At 37.3% G+C, this 24,989-nt stretch overlaps 2 protein-coding genes across 2 annotated transcripts in view; both read right to left on the bottom strand.

Moving 5' to 3' along the window:
• gng3 (guanine nucleotide binding protein (G protein), gamma 3) overlaps window positions 1-3,099 on the bottom strand; it is a 15,496-nt gene extending 12,397 nt beyond the window's left edge. The window contains exons 1-2 of the mRNA XM_042499402.1: window positions 2,928-3,099; window positions 755-854 (exon numbers count right to left, since the gene is read on the bottom strand). Coding sequence (XP_042355336.1) covers window positions 755-853 — 99 coding nt within the window. The 5' untranslated portion in view covers window position 854; window positions 2,928-3,099. The remainder of the gene's footprint in view (window positions 1-754; window positions 855-2,927) is intronic.
• Window positions 3,100-18,846: 15,747 nt separating this feature from the next.
• si:dkey-175m17.7 (dual specificity protein phosphatase 10) lies at window positions 18,847-24,782 on the bottom strand. Its single transcript, XM_042499775.1, has 3 exons — window positions 23,766-24,782; window positions 21,123-21,425; window positions 18,847-19,859 (listed from the first exon to the last, which is right to left on the bottom strand). Exons 1-3 carry the CDS (start codon window positions 24,721-24,723, stop codon window positions 19,594-19,596), a joined length of 1,527 nt encoding a protein of 508 aa, XP_042355709.1. The 5' UTR covers window positions 24,724-24,782; the 3' UTR covers window positions 18,847-19,593.
• Window positions 24,783-24,989: the final 207 nt, after the last annotated feature.

Raw genomic sequence — 24,989 nt, 5'->3', positions numbered from 1 at the left:
CATTTCCAAAAACTAAATTCATAATTATCAGTTTTATATATTTTAAATTATTTTACAATATTCTTATTATTTTTAGGCATTTGTCCAGGTGATTTCCTTTGCTGTGATTGATGGTGGTGTTTTGATTTTCTTCTCATTTTTGTTTTATTTATTTATTATTTGTTGCTAATTTTTGGGCCGTGTCTTCTCAAGTTGCATGTAGCCCTTTTCCCGTATATCATTTTTGATATCATCTTTGATATCTATGAGAAAAACTGACATTTGTCAAAATGATGAAACGCTTTCCTGTGCACTTTGATTCAAGGCTTTATTTGTGCAACAAAGGATCAACTGCAAAATCAAATTTTGTCTTTTTTTAACCGGCAGGTTTAAGGCAGGTTTAGTTTGCGCAGCAGTATCAAACATTTAAGTGTGTTTTTTTATTATGACTTATGTTTGCAGGTTTGAAAATTGTTTTGTCCATCTGCCACAAAAATCTCCCAGCAATTCAGTAGATTAACGCTGCCATCGTTTATTTGTTTATTCATTTTTTCTGCAAATCTAGCAACTAAGATTTCAGTGCTGGGCATTATAATATCTGGATTTTTTTTTTTTTTGCATTTGAGAAAGTCAAATTAAGACTGACAATGTTATTCAATCCACTTTATTGTTTTTACTCATCAGCTGGTTCTGATTCCAGCTTTTGTGTAACGTGTTTTCGTGCATTACAATAGTGAGATTTCCATGTGAATGTGAGGTGTGCAGCTCGTCTTACCTTTATCCTGCAGAAACTAGCCTCAATCTTCAGCTGCTCCACCAGCTTCCTGGCCTGGCCGACACTCATGGTGCTGTTCACTGGGGTGTCTCCTTTCATCCTGCCCACGAACACAGCGACATTTAGGCCTCGTGGATTTAAAATTCATGGAAATACGTTCTGTGAATCTTTACTTTTTTTTTTTTGTTGTTGTTGTTTTTTTATTTTAACCTTTTTTATTATTAGTTTGCCCATAGCACTGCTTCCTTAAGAATGATTTATCCTTAAAATCTAGAAGTACAATTCTTCACCGACAATTGCGATTTTTAACCCTTTGAAACCTGTGTTAAGATCAGTTTTCTTGTGCTGCATACAGACTCCTTTCTTAAAAAAAAACTTTAAAAACTGAGCGAATCAATTTGTTTTTAAAAAGAGAGAATTATTAGAAAAATCTCCAGAAAACTGTTTCTGATTATTATGATTCTACATATAAAATGATGTTACAGATATCCATATTATGTACATATATTATTGCATGTATTTAAACACTTTTTTCAGGTAATTTTCCTGGTTTTTGGTCTTTTGCTTTTCTTACCATTTTTGTTCATTTTTGGGTAATTTCTGACCATTATTTTCTGTTCTTGTTTTTGTTTTCAGCAGATTTGCTCAGGTTTTAAAGGGTTAAGTGCTCCCTTTCAAACCTACAATACCTTTTTTGGTGTAAAATTCGCTTTTCAGTGCATGATTGTAGGTATATGTTTGAGCTAATAGTTTAACAATATTTCACTGCACTTATGTTCAAAACTGTGTTCCACAATTGTAGTATTATTTGCTCATTTATACGTTTTGGCTGCAAAGTTTAAGTTTAGCACTGCTGCTACATAATGTCCTCTTCTATGGGACCAAAAAGATTATATATGTATTTTTAAGCACTATTTTCAAGGTCATTTTTTTGTTTTTCTTTTTTTTCCACTTCTTGTTTCTTGCTAATTTTTGGGTAATAATTTTTTGGCTAACTTTTTTTTTTTTTTTTAATTTTTGGGTCAGTTCCCTTTATTTAAAGCAAATTTGCTCAGGTTTTAAAGGGTTAAGTGCTCCTTCTCAAACACCTGCTATAGCTTTATAGGTGCAAAATTAGATTTTTAATGCATTATTGAAGGTATATGTTTGAGCTAATCGACATTACACAGCACTGTTTTGTCATATGTTAAAAGCTGTGCGTGACGATTATGGTATTTATTGCTTATTTATAGATTTTAGCTGCAAAGCAAGCATGAAACCAATCTGTCTCCAATAATGAAGCATAAATATCAGTCAGTATTGTATCATAAAATTTGACACGACTACTGCATAATGTAACATCCATAATCTTATATGGGACCAAGAAGAATATATATGTATTTTTAACACTTTCTGTCAGTTCAATTCTTCTTTATTGTTTTTTTTTTTTTTTTACTTTTCTTGCTAATTTTCAGGTAATATTCTTGTTACCTTTTTTTTGGTCAATTTTTGGGTCATTTCTTAAGTTGCACAATGCCCTCTTCCCTTGTTTTTATTTATTTTTATTAAATTTGCTCAGGTTTCAAATGGTTAAATGCATCTTTTCACATACCTATTGTAGCTTTATTGGTGTAAAATTGGCTCGTTAATACAAGATTGTAGGTTTGTTTGAGCTCATAGTTTTAAGACATTATGTTTAAAGCTCTACATGACAATTATAGTATTTATTGCTTAATTATTGGAGACAGATTGGTTTCATGCTTGCTTTGCAGCCTAAATCTATAAATACACATAAATGTCAGTCAGCATTGTGTCATTAAATTTGTCACAGCTGCTACATGATGTCATTTTAGCTTATATATTTGATCAAATTCAAAAGAATCGGGGCCAAATGGTGAAATTTATTCACCATGGCCCACAGATTCCCCCACTACGAGCAAGATTAACCACAGAAATATCAAACATGGAATGAAATGAGCACTGCAGACGTACAGACATTTACGAAATGACGAATAACATCCATGTGAATGGAAACAAATGTGTCACAGATGGAGCAGAAATCAAAAAGGATAGCTTGTCAACAGGGAGAGAAAAAAAAAGCAGAGCAGCACAGGAGCGGATCTATTTGAACCATTCTGGACCTTTCTCCATTGTCTTTCCCCCTCTATCTCCATCCACCCCCTTTTCTCCTTACCCGTATTGTAGTCCTCTTCAGGTGCAATCTTCCCCCCTCTTCTCTCTCTTTTTTTCTCTCCTCTCTTTTTCTGCCTCTCTGTGTCCCTCTGTGAGCTCGGTGGTATCAGTGTAGCCGGACCCCACCCCTCACAGACAACAGCCTGGATGCTACCCTGCTCTGTACAATCCAGTGCGCTGCAATTCTGCCACAATGAGCTCTAGATGTGTGGTGGAGGGGTAGCATCACCCCCCTCGGCTGTGAGTGGTAGCTGCCAGACACAGGGAGGGGGGGAAGGGTTTCCAATGAGGGTGGGTCGTACCATATCTGTGCAGATGGGAAACTGGGGCCGAGCAAAATCTCTCAGGTTTCAGTGCCAGACGTGCAGCGGGATGGTGAAAGTGGTTTTGTTTGTTTTTTGTTTTTTCTTTTTCGTGCTAAAATATCACACGCATCTTTGGGTGTGAGCTCGAGAGGCCTGAATCGTTACACGTCTCGATGCCTTTTGTGATGCCCACCCTCTCCTCTGTTGCTATGGGGACTGCTGCAGTCTGGTTTAGTGGTTTACATCACAGTTTAAATTGTGAAATTTCTGCTGGTGTTTAACCCGTGGAAACCTGGAGCGGCATCACTTTTTCTTGTGGTGCTTTCAGATGCCTTTCACAAGTATTCAAACCTTTGAGCGCTGAGCAGATTGGTACAATTTATTTTAAAATTACAATTACATATTTAAAATGATGTTACAGAATTATTTTTTTTAAGCATTTTTTCCCAATTTTTTGTTCATCTTTTTATTTTTAATTTAATTATTTATTTATTAATTTTTTTATAAATAGATTTTTTGGTTATATATAGTAGTTTTTTTGTTGAGAAAATGCACCAAATTTGCTCAGGTTTGTGCTGTTGTCAGACTCATTTCACAGTTGTTTAAACCTTTATTTTTTTTTTTTTTAGAAAAGTTAAAGGGAAATTTAAAAAAAAAAAAAAAAAACGATATTCACAAGGAAAAAATGTTTTGGAGGAAAAAAGAAAAAAGCTTTGGAAAAATAATCAGAATTATCACAACTACATATTAAAAATTATACTACAGAATTATTATATTTTTAAGAACCTTTTTAAGTCTTGTTGGCCTTGTGTTTTTTTGTTACATTTTTGTTTGTACATTTTACAAATTTTTAGATTATTTTCTTGTACTTTCTTATTATTTTATAGGATTTTTAAAAAAAATTTTAAACTTTTTTTATGTGAATTTTCAGGTAACTTCCTTGTACTTTTTATTTCTTGAGTGGCTCGTTTGCCTTCTTGTGTTTTTGAAAGAAATCAAAACAATTTTTTCAGATTTGAAAGATTAAACAGCACAAAAGTGAAGTTTTTAAAATCTAAAAGTGACCCTCCAGCCGCCCGCCTCCTCTGACTAGTAAGGAACAGTCCCTAAGGATCAGCAAAGCCAAAGATTAGCATAAACGTTAACTACGATGTATAGGCTAGATATATACATATTGGCTTTATTTTAAAAACTACCTTTATGAAAAAATAGGTCTTAATGAAATTTGTAGACAGTAGCTTTAATCAAAAGGTGCTGGAAAAAATATGCAATTAGGTTATAGCCTGTAACAGATTGTTTTATAGTATTAGTTTACATTAAATAGTAGTTAAGTAGTTTTATTTTGCATTATATGCAGCAGACCTATTTATTTAATTTTTAATTAAAAAAAACGGCGTGTATTCGCTGTTAAAAATAGGCTAATTAAGACCAAAGACCATATGAAGGAAAGAGCTGAATTAGCATTACTCACACAGCAGGGTCGTAACGTTATCTGAGTAAAAAGCAACCTTTCAGGGAACAGTTAGGTAACATAAACATTTTAGTAAATGTGTCTCCTTCATGGTGGAGATTCAGAGGGTACTGGAGCAGACAGGCTGGTAACCGTACCGTAAATTACCCGTCGCCATCTTTGCTAGGCTAGTGTTTCCTCGGCCTTAATGGCGCCATGATGACTGATGTCTCTTCTCTCCGTCGGCGGTGACCTCTCTCTTCACTTTACGATCTCTGGATGTGAGGCGGCAGTTTCGCGCTCTTGCTAATTTGTCCTTCGTGCTTGCCGTCATAAATGCGTCTTTAAAATACAATAAAATAAATATATATAAATATGACATAAGTACAAGACACATTTTGAATATACAGCTGTGTCTACGTGTTTTTATGGCGAGTTGAATGCAATTTTTTATGCATTCAAAGCACATTTCTTATATTTTTTTCTTTTTGGGAAATTTAACATATATCTGAAAAAAAATATCTGGTAATAATTTCTAATCCATTATACCACAATAGGCATATAATATAATATAATATAATATATATATAATATAATATATATATAGTGCAATAAACGAGAGAGAGATTAACTTAATGAAATTAATTAGATTAATATAATTAGGCATGCAATGTTATCTAATTATTATTGTATATTTTTTATTTAAAAATAAGATATATGTATAACTACTGCTATCACTACTTTATTGCACCTTGTGCTATATCATATAACTCATACTATACTCTTATCTCACTACACTTTGATAAAATCTCTATTTTCTCACCATACAAATATCTACATTTCTACTTTTTGATAATAATAGGCTACACACAACGCTGTGTATCTGTAGGCCTACTTAATCACAGTTTATATTATTCTGGTGTACACTGTTTACATTACACTATAGACTCACAGCTATTAATGATACTGTGTCACCTAGTAACAGTGTCTTTAATTGCTCTTTTGTAGTTCATATTTTTACTTCTACTCCAATATTATTTGTATAGTTTTATTTCGGCCTATTCTTATCCAAGGATAAGATTAGGGCTAACGCTTTTCATTTTTGATTCTTCTGTTGATGATTTTATTGATTTATAATTAGTTTGTTGGTCTATTAAGTGTCAGAAAAGGGTTAAAAAAAGTTGATTGGTGAGATGAAGCCTTTAAATACTTTTTGTCCACAACTCAAATATATTAACTTTACTGTTATAGAAGAGTAAAAAGCAACAAAGAAATGAATAAAAAAAAAACGGAAATTACTCACATTTAAGAAGCTGGAATCAAATAATTTTAGTGTCAGATTAGTGGGCAAATAATTTATTGGTGGCAACTAATTGCTAAGATCAATAATCTTATCCTAGAGTGAAGTTTGATCATTTGATCTTCTGGAAAATTATGATTTTTTTACAGTGAAACATGGTGATGAAAATTCACTTGTGTGGTATAAACTTGAGAGAGCAACAAGCTGCACACTGTGTCCATACTCTGTGTTAATTTTTATTGTGTTGCAATGACTGATTTTATGTTGTTTTTTTGTCTTGCTTGCAGGGTTGCAGATGGACTTCCTGACGGCAGAGTGAGCAGCAGCAGCATGTTTGGATTTCAAAGCTGCGGCTGCAGTTTAAGGACTCCATCTGCTGGATGACGCTGGCAGCTTTGACTGCATCACTGAGAAAGCCACGGTAACGTCAGGCCTGCTGCTGATGAACCAGCCGGGAGATACGTACGTCATGCTTCCTCTGAGGTAAGAAGTGAAATCTACTCATCCAAATTCTAATAATAACAGACAGGAGACGGTAAAAAATGACAATATGACTTAAAGAAAAATGAAGAACACACCTGAATCAAATAAACCTCACCTCACCTTTGTGGAGCAAATCTTAATTTATCATCACAGATGAAATGTGTTATTCATTTTAATTATGGTCAAATGTCAATATCCATAAACTTTTTCGGTAAAGTTTACCCTTTGACACCTGGGCAAATTGACACGAGAAAAAGGCATTGAGCAACGACTTGGAAAAACATAAATAAAGAAAAATACGTAAAATCCGTCAAAGTTACAGGAAGATTTCCCCAAAATCAGCATGCTAAAAGTCAAAAATAAATAAATAAGTAAATAAATTTTTTTTTAAAAATCACAACAACAAGGAAATAACCTGAAAAAAGATAAATGAATAATTAAATAAATAAATAATTACAATAATTCATTTTCTGGACATTTCTTTTCCTTTTTGGGGTTAATTTTCTTCTTTTTTTTTTACATTTGCTGCTAATCATTGACATATCCTAGGCGGTTATAATAAAAAATAAATCTACTTAACATGTAGAACACTGAAAAAAACTTTTTTTAAATCTAAAAACATTGCGACATGATAAAAAAAATGGCATTTAAAGGGTCAAATTTAATTCATATGTGATATTTATGATTAGCGCTGATGTTGGTTAAAAAAATAACTTAATTTAAGAAGAAAATAGAATTAAAGTATAATATTTTTAAAGCCTGATTTGGAAAAGCGCATTTAGTGCACAGAGTGATTTGAGTGTGTCTAATATTAAAGAGGGCCCTAAGGGTTAATAGCCACTAAAAAGACGTCTTTATTTCAGCATAAAATTGTTTCATGGTATGTTTAAAACCATGTAGCAAGGGTTCATATAGGGTATTGACTTGACTTGGAAAAGGTAAATCTTCTCCATTCTGCAAATAAACAGTGTGTACTTCTGTGTATCTCAGTTTGTAAGTGAAACGAGAGCACAAAGAATAACAGCGATTCCTCCTGTGGCTGTTTGAACTGGTGAACGTCTGTCACTGGTTTTCAGGATTGTTTTTTCGGCTTTTTTTTTTTTTCATGTATTCTTCTGAGCAGCAGATTCAGAACTGGTTCCAGGCAAAACATTTTAACAGTTTTAACACACATTTTAATTCGGCGGGGACTTGGCAACATCGCTTGCAATTTGAGGACCAGTTTTAATCCTTGTGAACCTTTTTTTTTTTTTTGGGGTGCTGGCACAAACTCTGAAAAACAGTGACAGCAGGTACAAACCAGTACATGACTGCGCGGGCCGTGTCTAAAACGCTCCCCAGATGGTCCTCAAGGACCTCCTGTTTCATCTCTGCAGGTTGTGCTCTGGTGTAATTAGTGTGGGAACATGCCTTGCAGCAAATAAGCCATTTATTAATATGTGTTTCCAAAATAAGAGAGCAAAATGCGTCATACATAAATCCAGCAATTTCCTTCAATTCTTTATTAACTCGTTTGTATGTTTAACTGCGTTATGCTATAAATATTACAATTAATTAACTCTTTATACATTTATTCTCACTTAATTAATAATCCTTAATTAAGCTGAATTTAATTACTGTAATGGCGCACTGGAGCCTTCAAGTCTGGAGACCTGAAAGCTCAGAAACAGCCTTAAGTTTCTTACTTAATTAACCCTTTGAAACCCAGACAAATTAGCTTGATTTCTTTAAAAAAAAAAAACATGAGAAGAGGATGACGAGCATTCAACAAAAAATGGCTTTATGAATAGCAAGAAAATTGTAAAAAAAAAACAAAACAAATGAAATGTTTGTTTTAATGTGTTTAAAAAGAAATCAAACCAATATTCTCAGGTTTCAGGGGTTTTAATGCTTGTCAAAGGTGTCTGAATGCAGCACAAGAAAACTGATTTTCATCCAAGTGTTAAAGGGTAAAAAAAAAAAAAAAGTTTTAGTTTTTGATGCAAATAAAAATGTATAGAATTAAGGTAACTTTACAGATTTTAGAGCCAAGAAATTTTATTTTGTCTCACATAATAAATTAAAGTCGAAACGAGACCTTAAAGGGACAGTTCACCCAAATATTGCTTCTTTCTGTGCAATGATACCGTTGGTGGATTTAGTTTAGTAAAAGGAAAAATATAATCTTGAGTAATTGGGTCATGATATCTGGAAAGAGACATTGCTGTTGAGTTCTGGAAATGTATTTTTTGGCATGTTGAGCACCACAAGTGCCATATAGCTCCGTTATATTGGAGAGAAGGCTCTACAGCTGATATCTCCATCTCACACCAAAACAATCTAGCTTGATAAATATCACTACAGGTAAAAGGAAAAATACGTATTTTTGATTTTGGGGTGAACTGTCCCTTTAAAGCCCTTTAGTTTTCCACCTTTGTAACACTGTCAGATTATTATTGCCCTCTAAAATAAACTAGCTAAAAGTTGCGTAAAAGCATTGTTGACGTTTTAATTTGGATGCGTGCGGCAGATACTGCAGTCCTCTGCCTGGAGGTTGATGTCGATAAAAGATTGAAACAGTGTTGATTTTCATTTCAACCCATTTGGGCCATTGATTCCATGATTGGTTGGGATGCTGGACGTGTTTCAAGCACAGCAGTAGCTGTGGAGTTGATATCGAAGAGCAAAACGCATGATGCATTATCTGTGTGACTCTGAGCTTTAATGTCTGATGACCTGCGGCTTTTCACAGCTGCTGCATCCGATATTCCCTGAAATCGAATCACAGTAAAACGCCCACTATAATAACTACTGGGTGATTCATGCAGCAGGAGCTGATGAGCTACTGTGTAAATTACCTGCACTCTCAAAGTACGTACTGATGGTGAAAGATTTGTTTATATAAATGCAACGTAGTGATGAAATAATTAATACCAGAGCACCTAATGCTTCATTGGACATGACAAGAACTTTAGGACACATTGAGGACATTTTGAAAACATTCAGGATGATCTCCACTCAGTAATAAACCAGAAATTGTGATCCGATATTTAAACAGGTAGATCAAAGCTTCTTTCATGTTGAGGCAGAAATATGTCTTGTTTCATAATTAGGTTGTTGCTGGCTGATTTTTTTTGTCCGAAGCTGCTTCCTTTACACTATTAAATGGTTTTGTTTTTGAGGAAAAATCATCACAGTATTTTGTGACTTTTTATTGCTTATATTTCACTAAAAAACACAAATTTTAAGCTCATGGTGCCAGGGAAAATGAGAGGATCCCCAAAGTATGTAGGGTTCATCCTCCGAGGGCCATGGATGTATGTACAGCCTTTTATGGCAAAGCAACCAATAGTTGTTGAGATATTTCATTGTGGCTCAGTGTTGTGGATCGATGGGTAGAGTGATATTGCCGTGCCTAAAGCAACGCTCCTAGCATGGCTAAAAAAAAAACAGAAACCTGGATCAACGTCAGTTTCTTGTGTTACGTTCACACGCCTTTCACAAGTGTTTAAACTTTTTACACCTGAGAAAACTGGTTTAATTTCTTTTGAAAACATTGCTAAAAAAGGCAACAAAGAACTTTTCAAGCAAAAAAAAAGAATAAATAAATAAAAGACAGACGAAAGAGAGAGATACATTTTGGAAAGTAAATATTAGAAAATATTTTTCTAATTATATATTAAAAGTAAATTACCTTTTTATTAAAGCACTTTTTTCAGGCAATTTTCCTGTTTTTTGCCCTTTTCTGTGCTATTTTTGTTTTTTAGTTTTGGTAACTTTTTACAGATTTCTTATGACGTTGCTCATTGCTTCCTGACATGTTTGAAAGCAATTAAGCCAGTTTGTTTAAGGGGTTAAACGGGAAAACTGGTGAATCCCACTAGCACTCAGACTTTTAAGAAATTGGGGGGTCGTTATGAAATGTCACCCCGGTCCTCACAGTTAAATACAGCATTGCTCGGCGCTGCTCATGCTTTTTATTTGCAGTAGTTATTGCCAGGCAGTGAGTTTGTTTTAACCTCTCTCGCTGATCGATCCGCCCCGGGTGCTCAATCACACAGCTGTGAATCCCCAAACCAGCTCTTATGTAATGATGGGCAAAGCAGATCTGGGCGGGGTGATCATCTGAATCATCAATCGCAACTGGCCGTTTGTATCGACGTTAGAGTAACCGCTCAATACTTTCCAAATAGACACTTTGTTCAGAGAGTGCTGGTGAGCGTCAGCCAATCACAGTGTGTACTTTTATTAGACGAGTCCACCGAAGCTTTCAGCGCACTTAGAAAAAAATAAAAATAAAAACAACTCCCAGGAAATGATTATTTTCACTTTTTTTTTTTAATGAAAAGAGCCAGTTCCAATGTGTTTACTAGAAATTAACATGGAGAACAACTTCACAATCCAGCCATCAGGTTGTGTACTGCACACTTTTTAGGATGCTATTATGGTAACATTATCATATTCAGCTATAACCAACAAAAAGAGGAGACAAGACAGGAGTTAAATCACCGGGTGGGAAAGCATCAGTCATGTCACCAACACAGGAACCAGATTATAGCTGCTGCTAATCAAACATGTAAGAAAAGAGAGGAGAAAGTCTGTGTGTGTGTGTGTGTGTGTGTGTGTGTGTGTGTGTGTGTGTGTGTGCGCGCGCGCGCGTGCGTGTGTGTGCGTGTGTGTGTGCGTGTGTGTGTGTGGGCTCCTCAAACCGCATCATGCAGCTAGTGTGTCTCTATGGATTGCACAACTGTTCTGCCTGGCTTGGATGTTTGACGTCATGCCAACAAAGTCACACATCTAAAGTTTCCACACACACTTTTCTCGTCATCTGCGTCAGAAAACTTCTAATTCTTCTCTGGGAAGTCATAGATGCACAAAAGGCCTGTGTGTATATTTAAGATAATAAACTTGACACTGGCTACAGATTCTCTGAAGTGTATTTCAGTATAACTCCACTTTTGCATATTATTTTGTGCTACAAGATGATTTATAAATGCATGTTTTTTGGGGGGCTTTTATATCTGAGATTGACTCTCAAAGTTTATATGCCCCGAAGCTCATGTGCGCTAAGAATACATTAGGTATAGGTAGGCAAATTATAACTAGGTCCAAACAAATTCAAATGCGTTTTTTTTAATAAGCTTTAACCTCAAAAGCAAACTTAAAAGTACGCAAGGCCTCTAATGATGTGGATTTATAACTTTGTCTGTATTACTGACACTGTAATAGGCATTATTGTTGCTCTATATTAATTTTGTTAACCAATTCTATTTTAAAAGTACTTGGCATCACGTCATAACATGAGATCAACTACATATACTGTATATAAATGCTGCTAAATTCAAGCATATTTTTGCCATCAATTTACACCAAAGAATTCCTGTCAAGAAAAAAAATCATGACCAGCAGTTTTAGCGTTTAGAGCTAAAATCAACTGAATTCATGCAACTGAAACATGGGCATGTTGTGAATGCATGTTGAAATGTGCAGATTTGAATCGCAGTGATGTACACGATAAAATTCACTTGAAAGAAACATATCTCCGTAATGCAGCTTTTGTGCATTTTTGAGTATGTGCAGCTATAGCGGGCTTAAATGTCAGCATGCTGCCCATGGAGAGTGCTGCTTGTAGGCCGACCCAGAAATTATAGTGTCACCGTGGTTACCTTGACGAAAAGCCAAAGGGATTTTTTCCATTGGATTTTTGATTACTGCAGAAAATTTGTGGCAAACAAACTTTTATGACACTTAAACATTTTCTTCTGTAAGATAATCATTGCCAATGACACCAATTTTATGATTTTTGGAAGCCTAAATGCCATTGCCAGGAGTAAAGAGTCGGGCTATAATGAACTACTGTACGATCCCATCCCACCACTGTGAAGCTGTGTTTGACGTGTTTTTCTTTTTCTTTTCTAAGTTGTATAGCTCCCCCGAGCCTAATTGTGATTTGTGATATTGGACTTTAAAGATCAAACTGAAATTAAAATTGAGTTGAAATTCTATGTCTACAGGCCTTTGGGGCATGCCTTGTGATTGGCCTTAAATTAACTTAAACTTAAATTAACTAAATCACTTTGAGTTGCCTTTCGGCACGAAATGTAGCCTGATCATGTGAGCTTGACATTCTGTTTCACTTTCTCTATCAGTTTTACCGGTATTTGGTTATAAAGTATAGGATAAACATTTTGACCTGCAGATGGTGCTGGAGGAAAAATCAGGGGGGTCAAAGTTTGGTTTCCTCGTAAAAAGCCTGTGGGATTTTTCCATTGAATATTTTGATTACTGCAGAAAATAAGCTCTGTGACAAACAAACATTGATTATACTTACATGTTTTGTTCAGCAAGACAAATTTTGTGAATTTCTTTAAGCGTAAATGCAGTCGTCAGAAGTAAAAGCTAACATTGGGCTATAAAGGGACTATGCTACTATCTCGTCACCACCACAATGAGGCAGTAAAGCCGTGTGTAGCTTGATGACGTTCTGTAGTCTCATTTAGCTCTGCAGGACAATAGGAATACATTTTCTTTTGTTCCATGTGCAATCAACATAATTAACTTGCACAATTCTTCAGCTTTTGTGGCACTTTAAGATTAAAAAAGGCTGTGATCACTCCTTTTATTGACATTTCTATATTTTAATTACTTTTTTAAATGGTTGACCAAGCTCACTCCTTTTATTGACACTTTTAGATAACCTTCATTGATACTTTTACTTAAACTTTTATTGTTGATCGGGAATATTTTTCTATATTTTTTTAAGTTTGGTTGTGTGCTGCTAAGATGTCCTATAAGCTTGTTTCTTGTATTTTAAATTTGTTTCTTACCGCCAACTGCAGATCAAATTTTCCCTGGAGGGACAATAAAAGCTCAGAACTGTTAGCAAACACCCTTTTTAAGACACATTAAAGCTTCAAAGTTCTCAGATGGGTATTTACTGACATTTTATGTTGTAGGAAAAAAAATAAGATTACCTTGTGCTAACCACAGACCTCATTTCAGGCATTTTCAGGCATTTAACAAAAAACCTGTTTGAAAAAACCCCATTGACTTTAAGACAAGGGAATCAGATGTGCTGAAATTCAATTTTTGGGTTTTAGGACTTATTAGTGGAGCACTCTATGGCTTTACCAAATTTCTTGGCAATCCATCCATTACTTGTTGAGATATTTTAGTCAGAACCAAGGTGGCGGGCTGCCAGCAAATTGAAATAAGAATAATAATTCAGTGTTTAATACTGAGTTTTCATTCAAATTATGAAAAGAAAAAAAAACATAAAGCAAATCTTAATAGGCTGCACATATCAACACAACATCATACATAGCAACATTTATACATAGAAACATGTGATACAAATATGCATCTTGCCAAATTCTCAGTTACAGGATTCATGTTTTGACAGTTTTAAGTCATTTGTTTTCTCGGATAAATGCTAATAGAGGACATAATCAAGATTGTGTCAAATATAGATACAAATGTTCCTATAGATGGACATTTCTTCTCATATTCTGTAACTAAAGTCATAAAACCTATAGACAAAATTTCTGACAAATCAACACAGTTGCAGAAAAAAGCAACCTCACAGTTTTATTGAACCACAGTGAGCAATGAGATGGGCTATTTTCCCCCGCTACATTTTACTCTCTCTTCTCACTCTATCATGCTTTGTAAAGGAAGACCAACGGGAAGAGCTACACACAGTCACTCTGAGATTAATACACTGCGCCGAGGGCAGCACAATAGTAAAGCCTCGATTGAATTGGAACAATGTAAGCAGGGACTCCGTAATTCGAGCCCAGTTTGTAACGGCCACCTTTAGCGACATCTGCGTCGGCTAAACGTGACGTACAAAAGAAAAGTCTTTGTGATATAGCAGCATTGTATTAGTCACAGTGCACCTCAAAGAATTATGAAGAGTATAGGTAAAAACATTGTCTAAATACAACGGACCAGTTACTACAATATGAAAATATTACATTTGCTTAAGAGAAACAATCCATCATGAAAAGGAAGAGCATCACAGGTTAGATAACATGAGTTTCTGGGTCTCTGGAGGAGGCGGGGCGGCGGGGTGAAACAGCACAGCGTTACTCTGATAGTCATACCTGAAGAGTTCTTACCCCCGTTAGGAAGGAAGGAGGTGATCTGCTTTTTTTTTTCTTGAATCATCATCGTCCTTGAATTAAGTATTTGGTACAGGAATAACACAATAAAAATGAGCATTAAAGTATACAAACAGGAAGAATTCCCCACAAATAAGCAATGCACGGATATACAATGTTCTCAAAACCTTATCATACATACTGTAACAACTCGTTTCAAGTGCAAAACACAGATTTTCTTTACACACACTGACACCCATAGAGACACTGGCCCTTCGGTTTATATGAATTAAAGAGAAAAATGTTTCCTTCGATGTGTCTCTCGAGTACAAATGTCTGAGGTCAGCATTGACTCAACTGCACAGCGAGTCCATACAGCCTGGAGTTAAAGAAATTGCTTCGACAGCCATTTTGCATATAAAGTCTGTATAAAAAAAATCAAGGAGCAGTAGCAACAGGCCCTCTTCAGAGGTTAACACGACTGGGAGCAGAGCTGGAGAGACGGAGGGGTGAACAGCGTGTTTGGTTGAAAGTCTCTCCAGCTGAAAGAAAGGCAAGAGGTTAAAAACAGGAATGCGGCGTGTTGACCCAAGTTTACTGAGGTCTGATAACAGTGAGATACTGCAACGTAAAGCACCGCTCGAGATCCTTAGGGCCTGTGTCCACCAAAGCAGGGTTTTTTTTGAGAGAGAGCCGAAAACACCAGGCGCCTCTCAGGAAATATCCAGCTGGGAGTGCTTAATAGTGAATTGAAGTTGCAGCTTTTCTTTAACTGAGATGTTTTGGTTGCATTTAGTTGCTTTCCATCCATTTTCATCTGCTTATCCAGCCCGTTCTCACTCCCAGTTTATCAAAAACCACTGCTTTGTCAGTCATGTCTGTGTCAGACACCGACACACAGAGCTGTATTTCGGCAGGAGGGGTGGTGTTTGTACATACACAGTGCTCCCATTAGAAGGACTTTTAAATATATACCCCACTCTCAGGAAAAAACCCCAAACGCATTGGTGGACACGGCTCCTTTACTGTCACTGCAGAGTTGGAAGATGGCGTTCTGTCCAAACGGCCCTTCGTACAAAACAAAGATTCATGTAAAAAACTGTAAATACACAGTTACAGTAACTCTGATGAAGAAGTTTGACTGTAGAAAAATATATCGCCTCTATCAAAGTCACTTAAATAAATCCAACAAGCAAAAAATCAGGATCATCTTACAAAGTCTTATTTATAATGGCAACACGGGAGGACCAAATTACACAAGGCTAAACTCAAGGCATTTTGGTTGTAGAAACTCGGGACAGGGAATTTTTGTTAAAATCTGGAAAAGGGGCAACTGGAATTGGGTTAAAATACAAGTATAATACGAAAAAATTTCAAGAAAGCTAGTGAATTTGTAGTTTGGATTGAAAAATTTATAATCAGTCACCTATTCTTGACATTTACATTTTTGTGGGTTTTTATGGACACTAAAACTGCACCTTCTTTAGTCTAATTTGTTGTCATGTGAGCTTTAATTAATAATAGATGGGACTGTTCTGGAGCCTCCCTGTCAGACTACACTACCATTTATTTCCTCTGTCTAAGAAAAGAGAACACAAATAAATAAAATATTAAGAGCACAAGTGTGCCCTCTTCCCACAGCTGAATCTTTCTGTACAAATGTGTCACATTTGACACAAGCAAAAATTCTAATTTCATTTGCAAATACTTCCGTCATAAATTACTGCTTAAAAAATATGCAAAAATAATTCTCATCCTTCGCTAACAGATTAAAAACGGCAGTTCTTGTCTAAAAACTTTTTCTTCCCACAGAGTGAATCAACTGATATAATATGAAGGTTTAACCAGATACTTTGAAAAGCTGGATAATCTGCACTGGATTTGCGCATTATAATTAATTTGTGAACCGCAGCTGTATAAGTGTTTCATAACAAAAAAGACACTTTTAAAGTCCAGTTTTTTTCGTATCTTCCTATGTTAGGTGATGTTTTAACTTTAAACTTAAAGACTGACTGTTCAGGACCTATAACTATAATTATAGTATTGGAAAGGACTCAGGCCTCGGCCTTAACAGTGGAAGAGTTCACAGTGAATCAGCCTTCTCTGATCAAACCAAAGCCTTCATAATCATAAAATGAATGCATAGTCATGAGGGACACAGTTAAAAAGTTCAGTAAGGACAATAAGGCAAAAGAACAGTTCAGGAGAAACAACGACAGTCAGCTACAAGTCATCACCATCTCTAAAGAAACAGTTGTTTTTTGACACCTTCACAGTTAAAATAATTATAATTCAAATAACTAAATGTAAAGTAGATTTTGCTTTAAAGGAGCTGTTTACGACATTAAAAACATTAAAATAACAGCAAACAGCTGTCGCTATGTCTGTTTGCACCTGGCTTAGAGTAGTCCAATTCAGTTCAGTTCAGTTCAATTCAATTCAATTCAATTCAGTTCAGTTCAGTTCAGTTCAGTTCAGTTCAATTCAATTCAATTCAATTCAATTTATGAAGCCCATTATCACAAATCACAAATTCCCTCAGCTGGCTTTACAGCATACAACATCCCTCTTAATCCTTAAACCACAGTGTATAAGTAAAAATTCCTCCCAAAAAACCCTTCAACGAGGGAAAACACACAGCAGTGATGCAGTTACTTGTCATTGCATAACTTGCACTAGTTTTATCTTAGTTGTAATGTTTACAGATATTTATTTATTGCAGCTTATTCCATTTATTACACTAATTTCTTCTCAGGTTACTATTCTATTATAATGAGTACAGCTGTCTATTTTTATCTTATTTTACTCATAGTTTAATGTTTTCCACAGTGACGTGCCTTTCAGGTCATTATTATAGCACATATACACATATCTATCCTACGTTATTATTGCCATTCTCACCATCAGAGTACTCATATTTACAGTTATACTTTTGGACCGATGGAAATTCTTATATCATGTGACGGCATTACATTTTTCATTATTGCAATCTTTGAACTGTTTTTTTTTTAAAATTTTGTATTTAATTCCACATCATTGTCGTCTTTATGGCATTGTAATTATGTGTAGTTTTTTAACACGCTACTCTGCGTACCTTACAAATTGTCACTTGGGGATGAATGAAGTGTTTTGAATTGAATTTTTATTTAAACTTATCCCTAAAATGAGTTAAAATAGATCCCAAGTGCTGTGATTAGCTAGTTCTTGTCACGTTGATGTGTCAAGGTCACGGTTATGGTTCGTGCTGGCTAATCTTGGATATTCTAGCAACATTAGCTGTTAACCCCGTTTCAGCCACCTCCATGCTGAGAACCACGTGCAGACAACCTCTGAAACATAGATATGCTTTTAATGTTGTATACAGCTCCTTTAGAGTGTTAGTCTTTTAGTTAAGACAGCATAAGCTGTGAAACTTGACATTTTTGAAATTGGTCCTTGTCAGTCTCTTTCTGGTATTAAAATCACACTTGTAATCTGCTGCAGGATGTTTAAACAAAAGGAGCGAGTCAAGAGTGACAAAATAAAAGTAGTTTCAAACAGTGTTTTCAGCATAACATAATTAATAGTTTGGCTCTATGATCAGACAGGTTGAGCAGGATGTTAAATGTTGCCTCTTTACTGTGTCATATCCACAATATCAATGTGCTTTTTAAATTTAGAGAAATACCGTATATGTCCGTGCACCATGACAGGACTGTTTCATGCTTAACTCCAAACAATAACAGTTTTTAGGCTGTAAAACTTATAATAAAATACTGCATTTATCGAATGAATCAACCACATAATGAACTGTGCACAGTTGGAGAAGGTCTGTTTTTTAAAGCACATTATTACAGCAGGACAAATCCTGCCAACCCATTATAAAATATACTGTAAATCATAAAGACATTTCTAAAACTATTGTTGAGTTGTGGTTTGTGGTCTGCAGGAAATGTGTTCAAAATGAGCTTATTTCAGTGTATTAACTCTAATCCTGCGAGTGCACAGCATTATTTCATACTTGACTTCAGCATCACTGAAATAAAACCATTTTTACACTTTGCAGTAAGCTGTTTGTGCCTTCTGCACGGTGGCCTGAGGGTCAATTCACTACAGCATTTCAGATAACACTACAACAAGACAAAACAAATATTTGGTGGGGCTCAAACCATAAAAGTTATTGGGCAATGATTCCTTGTTGCTGATTGGATGCACTGTGTTTTGGGAAATATTGTTTTGGGAAACGTTGCTTTGTTTTGGGAAATGTTTTATTTTGGGAAATGTAGTGTTCTGGGAAGTGTTGTTTTATTTTGGGAAATGCTGTTGTGTTTTGGAAAATGAAATATTTTAGGAAATGTTGTTGTGTTTTGACCCTCAGGGCCACTGTACTTCTGCGTTAGGTTTCCCAGGTTAATGCTACTCACATCCTTCAGCGTGGCTCTATTGCACAGTTTCCAAAAAAATTAAAAAAAAAACATACATGATAATATTAACCGAAAACAGTGACTGAGGTCCGTGTGATGATTCTCCTCATCCTTGTGACATTTCAGCTGCTGATAATAAAACGAATGCATGGGAAGTAAAGTGCATTGTAATAACCTGTGTGTTGCTACATGTGGTGGAAACATCAGAGTGGTGTTTTAGTTGAAGTAGGACTTTATCGGTGAACCCTCTCCATGTTTGCGTTGTGCATGCATTTATGATTAATGGCAAAGTCACTGTATTTGTGTTTGTGGATGTAAACGATGGGAACCAAAAGGAGGAGACATCAGAAAAAAAGAGATATCTGAGAGTGATGTTAGGTCTATACAAAATATTGGCACATTATCTTATAAACAGTACACTGGATGATGATCATGTTGTCTAAGAGTTAAACAAATGATGCATCCAGTCTTTTTGTCTCGTGTTTCACAGTATTAAAAGTGCACTAATTGCCAGACACACCACCGATTTCCAATTGTAATATTTCTCATCGCGTCTGTCTTCTATGATTTGCTGCACTCTTTCTCTGACGCTCATCAATGCCACTTTAATTTCTTCTTTACCTGCAGAAACCCTCCCGACTTTCCTCACACCTGCGTCTCCACGCCGTTGAGTTTAGGCATCAGGATGCGAGGAGTCACCCCGGAGTTGAGGTCCCTCTCGAACTCCAGAAGCTGGCCCATGAAGTTTAGATTCGGGGACACCACGGGACGACGGCTCCGCACATACTTGTAAGCATCTGTCATTGTCATGAGGGTGTGCTTCATAAGGTAGGCGATGACAATTGTTGCAGAACGGGACACGCCCGCCTGGCAGTGTACCAACACTCCCTGTCCACTCTGATATGCCTCCTCTGTGGATGAGAACAACAAAACAGATGAGCTCAATTTGCTAAATTAAAGAAGTATAAACTGTCTTAAAGGGACGGTACCACCACAGAGGCAATGTTTTGCAGTGGACAGGGGTAGCAACAAAAAATGTGTTTTTATTATATAAAAAAATCAATTCAAGCATAGGTCACTATAAGTTACTATGTAAGTGTAATTGTATGACTTTGGTGTTTTAAAAGATTCATTTGGATTCACCAAAATCACAAACTAACACAAACAAACGCATCAAGGCAGCAGCAGACATGCAACTCCCATGTTATGCGAGCTAAAATTACTAATTCGTCAATGAGTCTGGTGGCTTTAAAGGCAGCATAGATGGATACAATGAGTTGAGTTCCTCATTAGAAAGGGCAATGTAAAGCAGTAAAAATGATTGAATGGATGAACGACTTTATTTTGAACCCCCCCAAAAATCAAAACATATTATAAACAAACAAACAAACCAACAAAACAAAAGTACAGTGTCCGAAAAAGAGTAGGTAGAAGTCAAACTTATATATCCTTACTCCTTTCTCACTGTTTCTTTTAACACATATATATATTATGTCAACAAATTCCCCAAATTATTTACAACTAGTGTACACACAACCATCCCTAGTTTACCTACCACCTAACTGATATATTGGAAATATAGTGCACTTAAAAATTTAGTAGGTAACATTAGGAAAAAAAAAAAACCTGAATATTTGCTAAAACAGTCACTACATTCACACAGCACTTCATGAGGCATAATGTGTTTTAAAAAAACAAAAATCATACTCCTCTGCCTACTCCATTGCCTGGTAGCACTTCACCACATACGACCAAAAACAAGCAATCAAAGCTGAGAAGTCTCTAATGCATCTGTCAATAATGTCAATTGCTGCTCGTGAACTGCGGTCAAACTCTCAAAATAGGCAAAATTACGTATTGTAGCTTTAAAATGACAAAGAAAACTATATTTTGCATATAAACTGGTATTCACAGTCTCAATATTTGCTTCTATACACAACTTCATCTTTTTTTTTCAGTTTGTGGGGCACTTCTTGCCAAATTACACATTAGGTCTTTTTTCCTGTTTTTGAAAGAAATCAAACCGATTTTCTCAGATTTTGAAGGTTTCATTGCTAGTGAAAGGCGCCTGAACTGCAGCACAAAAAAAAATGAAGTCGATCCAGGTGTTAAAGGGTTAAAAAACCAGATGAGTGTGTGTGTTTTGTGTAGTGTATCAGAGGTGGGACTCTCACCAATGAACTCGAAAACCTCCTCAAAGTACTGTCGGAGGTTTTGCTTGCTGTTATCAGTGGCTGGCAGCCTTTTGTAGCGCAGCCCAGAGTTGACGTGGTAGAGCGGCAGGTGCGTTGTCACGTTGACCACGTAGCCAATGTTGAGGCGCAGCAGCAGGTCCAGGTCCTGGGCATCTCTTTCGTTCCCCAGAAACAGGAAGGGCAGGATGGGACTGACCACGGCGTTCTCGGCATCAGGTGTCATCACGGTCTCATCAGACAGAGAGGCCGGTAGAGAGGAGGAGAGCGGCAGAGAAAGGTGCACTGAAAGAAGACGAGATTGACAGAAGTGTGTCGAGACGTTGGGTCTCATTCATAAAATGCTAGTTAAGTAGAATAGAGTGGATTTGCACATAAAACACCTTGATACTAAAAACCTACATTGGTTTTATGAACGATGTGGGAAACTCGGACTTTTGTAGGCACGTGTATACTCGCGACTTGATCGTAAATTGACGGCTCGCTCTCGCTAGTCAGCATTTAGCATAAAACCCCGCCCATGCATAACCAGTGACCACCATATAAGGAGCTGATAATTACTATGGATGGGTGTATACTGTCGACCTGCGAACACGCTGCAAACAAAGAGAGAGAGAGAGAAAGAAAAACGTTTCCAATGCTGAGATTGAAGTTGTTTTTGGTGAAGTGGAGTTGAAAAAGTATATTTTATTTCTTCTGTTATTAGTGGTGTGACGAGTTCGAGATGGACCTCTGACTATTCCCTTGGGCTTGAATTGAGTGGGGTTCTCGTCGATTTAATGTGTATTTAGCTTCTTTTCGTTTAAGAAACTGATGTGAACTGCCTCGTGCTCAAACAGCCCTTTGGCAGGAGGACTGAAGACGCACTGAGGGGCACAAGAGTTTGCAGAACCTGTTGTGCAAGAGATGACAGACTAAGGTTCTTGCACGAAATGTTTTGTTGCAGTTTGGCCGTTTTGGGGGCCTGCAAAGCAAACTGTTGAACTGGGGTCCCAGAGTGTAATTTTTTATTTTTGAATTCTGGCAATGTGTGTGTCATTACAAAGTTACACTGCCAACTACTGGCCTGGCATGTATACTACAGCATTTTTGGTTGTTTTTGCAGACCATATGAATATAAGAGTCATTCTCAAAATGTTATTATATAAACATATAATTTTTTTAACGCAAAGGAAAGACTTTTCTGTTTGTGATAGGACCATTCTTGTCTAAACGCGAAGAGAAAGAAGAAAAGTGATGCAAGAAAACATGCCAGCCCTTAGCTTGTAAGACATGTTTTGATATTCAAACATTTTTTTTGTCATAATATATAAAATGTAATGTAATATGGAAATAGATTTACAGTACAAATTCAGGTTTGTAATTCAGCACAGGATGAAAACATAATGGGGCTTATTAGAATTATAATATCTAATAATGACAAGCAATATTTCTGTGCATTTCTTATTTACACAAGCACTTTGAGCAGTAAGAGGCAGATGGAGATTTTGTTTGTACCAACAAAAAGATTGCAGCTGCTAACATATTGATGAATACGCATAAATTAACCTCTGCAAACACAAATTCATTCCGCTCACGTTTCATTATTGAGACCTAGTGTCTGCAGAGGAATAATACTTTGCACAGGGGGAAGAACTATTAAAACAAAACTTTTAAGTAGCTGAATCACCACTGATTCTAAAGTGGGTCGTATTAGTCTGAACGCTCATTAGTCGCATTAACTATGAAAGAGTTCTGGCCAGAACCACTTTGATTATTTTATGACTTAAATGAAACAACTTGCTGAGATCCAAAGAAGCTGGATGTTCCCAAATGTGTGTGCATCTGTTTAAAAACACAACAAATTATTTAACACGTCAGGGGGAACGGCCTCAGAATCATGACAGCATGCAAACACAGACGGGCTGCACTGCACTCTTAGAAAAAAAGATGCTAACTAGAACCATGTTTGGTTCTTCAGCTTATTCCCCTAGTACAACCCGTTTTGGTTACTCATAGACCCTTTAAGTAAGATTCTAACTTGAACCCTTTCAGAGGGATCTACCAAGAACCCCAACATAAAGGGTTGTACCTGTAACCATCTGTGAAAGGCTCCACCCAGAACCCTCCTAGAACCCACCCATGATGTTCTGCCCCTTTATAGCTTAAGTGTTTAGTCTAGAAAAGAAAGAGGGGGTTCAATTGAGAACCCATTTATATCCCAAAGGGTTAATATAGAACCCACTCAGGGTATTCTGCTGAGAACCCATTCACATATTAATATCCATATATCTCGTTCTATTAACCATCGTTTTTTATCTAAATTGAACTCCTAGTCTTATAAATGATTGTTCCTTAAAAAAATGGTTCTTCCAAAGCAAATGGCTCTGGGTAGAACCTTGACCCCTCAGGATGGACCCTTTTTGAACCTTTATTTCTTAGAGTGTACTCTGAAAAGTAGCAATTTGGGAATTTTTTTATTTTTTTTATTTTAATGGACATCTGCAGTATATCAGGTAAAGAAATGCTGCTTAACGGCATTCAACTCGATGTGACCCGGCTTTATGTCAGTGGAAAATGAGTTACTGCATAGATATTATACATATTTTACGACTTGCACTCAGGTGAGTCGTAAGATATTCTTACTTCTGCTGTTTTCCTCGTCCTGCTCTCTGTTCAGGGAGTTGAGGGCCAGGTGAAGTGACTGAGCCGACGGCAGGGAATGTCCTCCTCCGTCCCTGTCTCTCTGCCAGGGTTTGGGTTTGATGAGCGTGGTGGGGGCGGACGGCGGAGGCGAAAAGGACACAGGGGACGGCGGGGATGCAGAGCGGGGAGAGGGGGAATGTAGATATGCTGCGTCTCCGTCTTGCTCTGTTCCATCTTCAGCTTTGTTAAGGAGCCTCTTGAGCGAGTTCTGGCCTTCGTCGTACCCGGATCCCGATCTGCGGCTCATAAAATCGAGGGCAGCCATTTTCCCTTGCTGAAGACGCCGTCTGCCTGCGCGATCTGTTAGTTGAGAGTGTGCATATTCCTGGAGGTTTTGACAGTCCAGGAGGGCGAGGCCTGTTCCATTACTGCCGTTCTGGGCTGCACACGTCTTCCCGACTCTGACTCCGATCCCGGCACAGTGATTCTTTTGGGCTTTCGAATGGGTCATCTTCTTGGCCAGCTCTTCAGGCCAGATGGTACGCACGCTGTAGTCATCGTCATCAGCTTGAAACATACCCATTGGATGAGCTCCTCCGACACTTCTTCCAGGCGGTTTGCCTCTGCGAGGGTTAAATGTCACCACTATGGGGTCGCTGCTGCAGTAGCTGCAGGTGGAGCTGCCTGTCTGAGAGGCTTTGGGGTTGCAGCCCGTGACGCAGCTTTGAATCGCCCGCAGAGGCGCGGAGGAGGACAGCGGGGTACAGGGCAGGCATCCCCCGACTAGCTTTTTGCGAAGGATTGCAGGACTCTCGAAGTTTCCTGCCTCGCCAGAGCAGGAGGCACAGCGGAGAGGTTTGAACAGGCTTGCTCGGCAGTCGGACACAGTGCTGTTAGACGAGGACGTGTTGGAGGTGGAGGCGGTGGAGAGACACCCGCCCAGATTTCTCAGGCCCATGTCTTTGCCTCCTCTCTTCACTGCTCCGACATTGTGAACGCAGGAGAACGAGGTGGACGTGCTTCCTCCACCTCCTTGGCAGCTCGCAGCGTGCCCCTTACAACCTCTGCATCTCACCAACCTCCAACAGCCGCAGCTGAACGGGTGGGTGCAGTCGATGGTACAGGTGTGATCGGGGCTGGGGAAGCCTCCGGCATGGGAGGAGCAGGGGGACAAGGGTAGACCATGAAGAATGTGAGGGCGGAGGTCCCTGGTGCGGGGCTGGT

Source organism: Plectropomus leopardus, chromosome 13, assembly GCF_008729295.1.
Source record: "Plectropomus leopardus isolate mb chromosome 13, YSFRI_Pleo_2.0, whole genome shotgun sequence".
Classification (NCBI taxonomy): Eukaryota; Metazoa; Chordata; class Actinopteri; order Perciformes; family Serranidae; genus Plectropomus; species Plectropomus leopardus.
Note: the sequence above shows the minus strand (reverse complement) of the source record. Positions and strands in the feature narration are given on the sequence as shown.

What these genes read in the sequence shown, in the direction of transcription:
- si:dkey-175m17.7 (XM_042499775.1), bottom strand. Translation starts at nt 24,723, where the DNA reads ATGGGCCTGAGAAATCTGGGCGGGTGTCTCTCCACCGCCTCCACCTCC. An exon ending in GGACGAGGAAAACAGCAGAA is followed by an intron (nt 21,426 to 23,765) that starts GTAAGAATATCT and finishes GTCTTCTTTCAG; the next exon opens with TGCACCTTTCTCTGCCGCTC. An exon ending in GGAGGTTTTCGAGTTCATTG is followed by an intron (nt 19,860 to 21,122) that starts GTGAGAGTCCCA and finishes TCTCATCCACAG; the next exon opens with AGGAGGCATATCAGAGTGGA.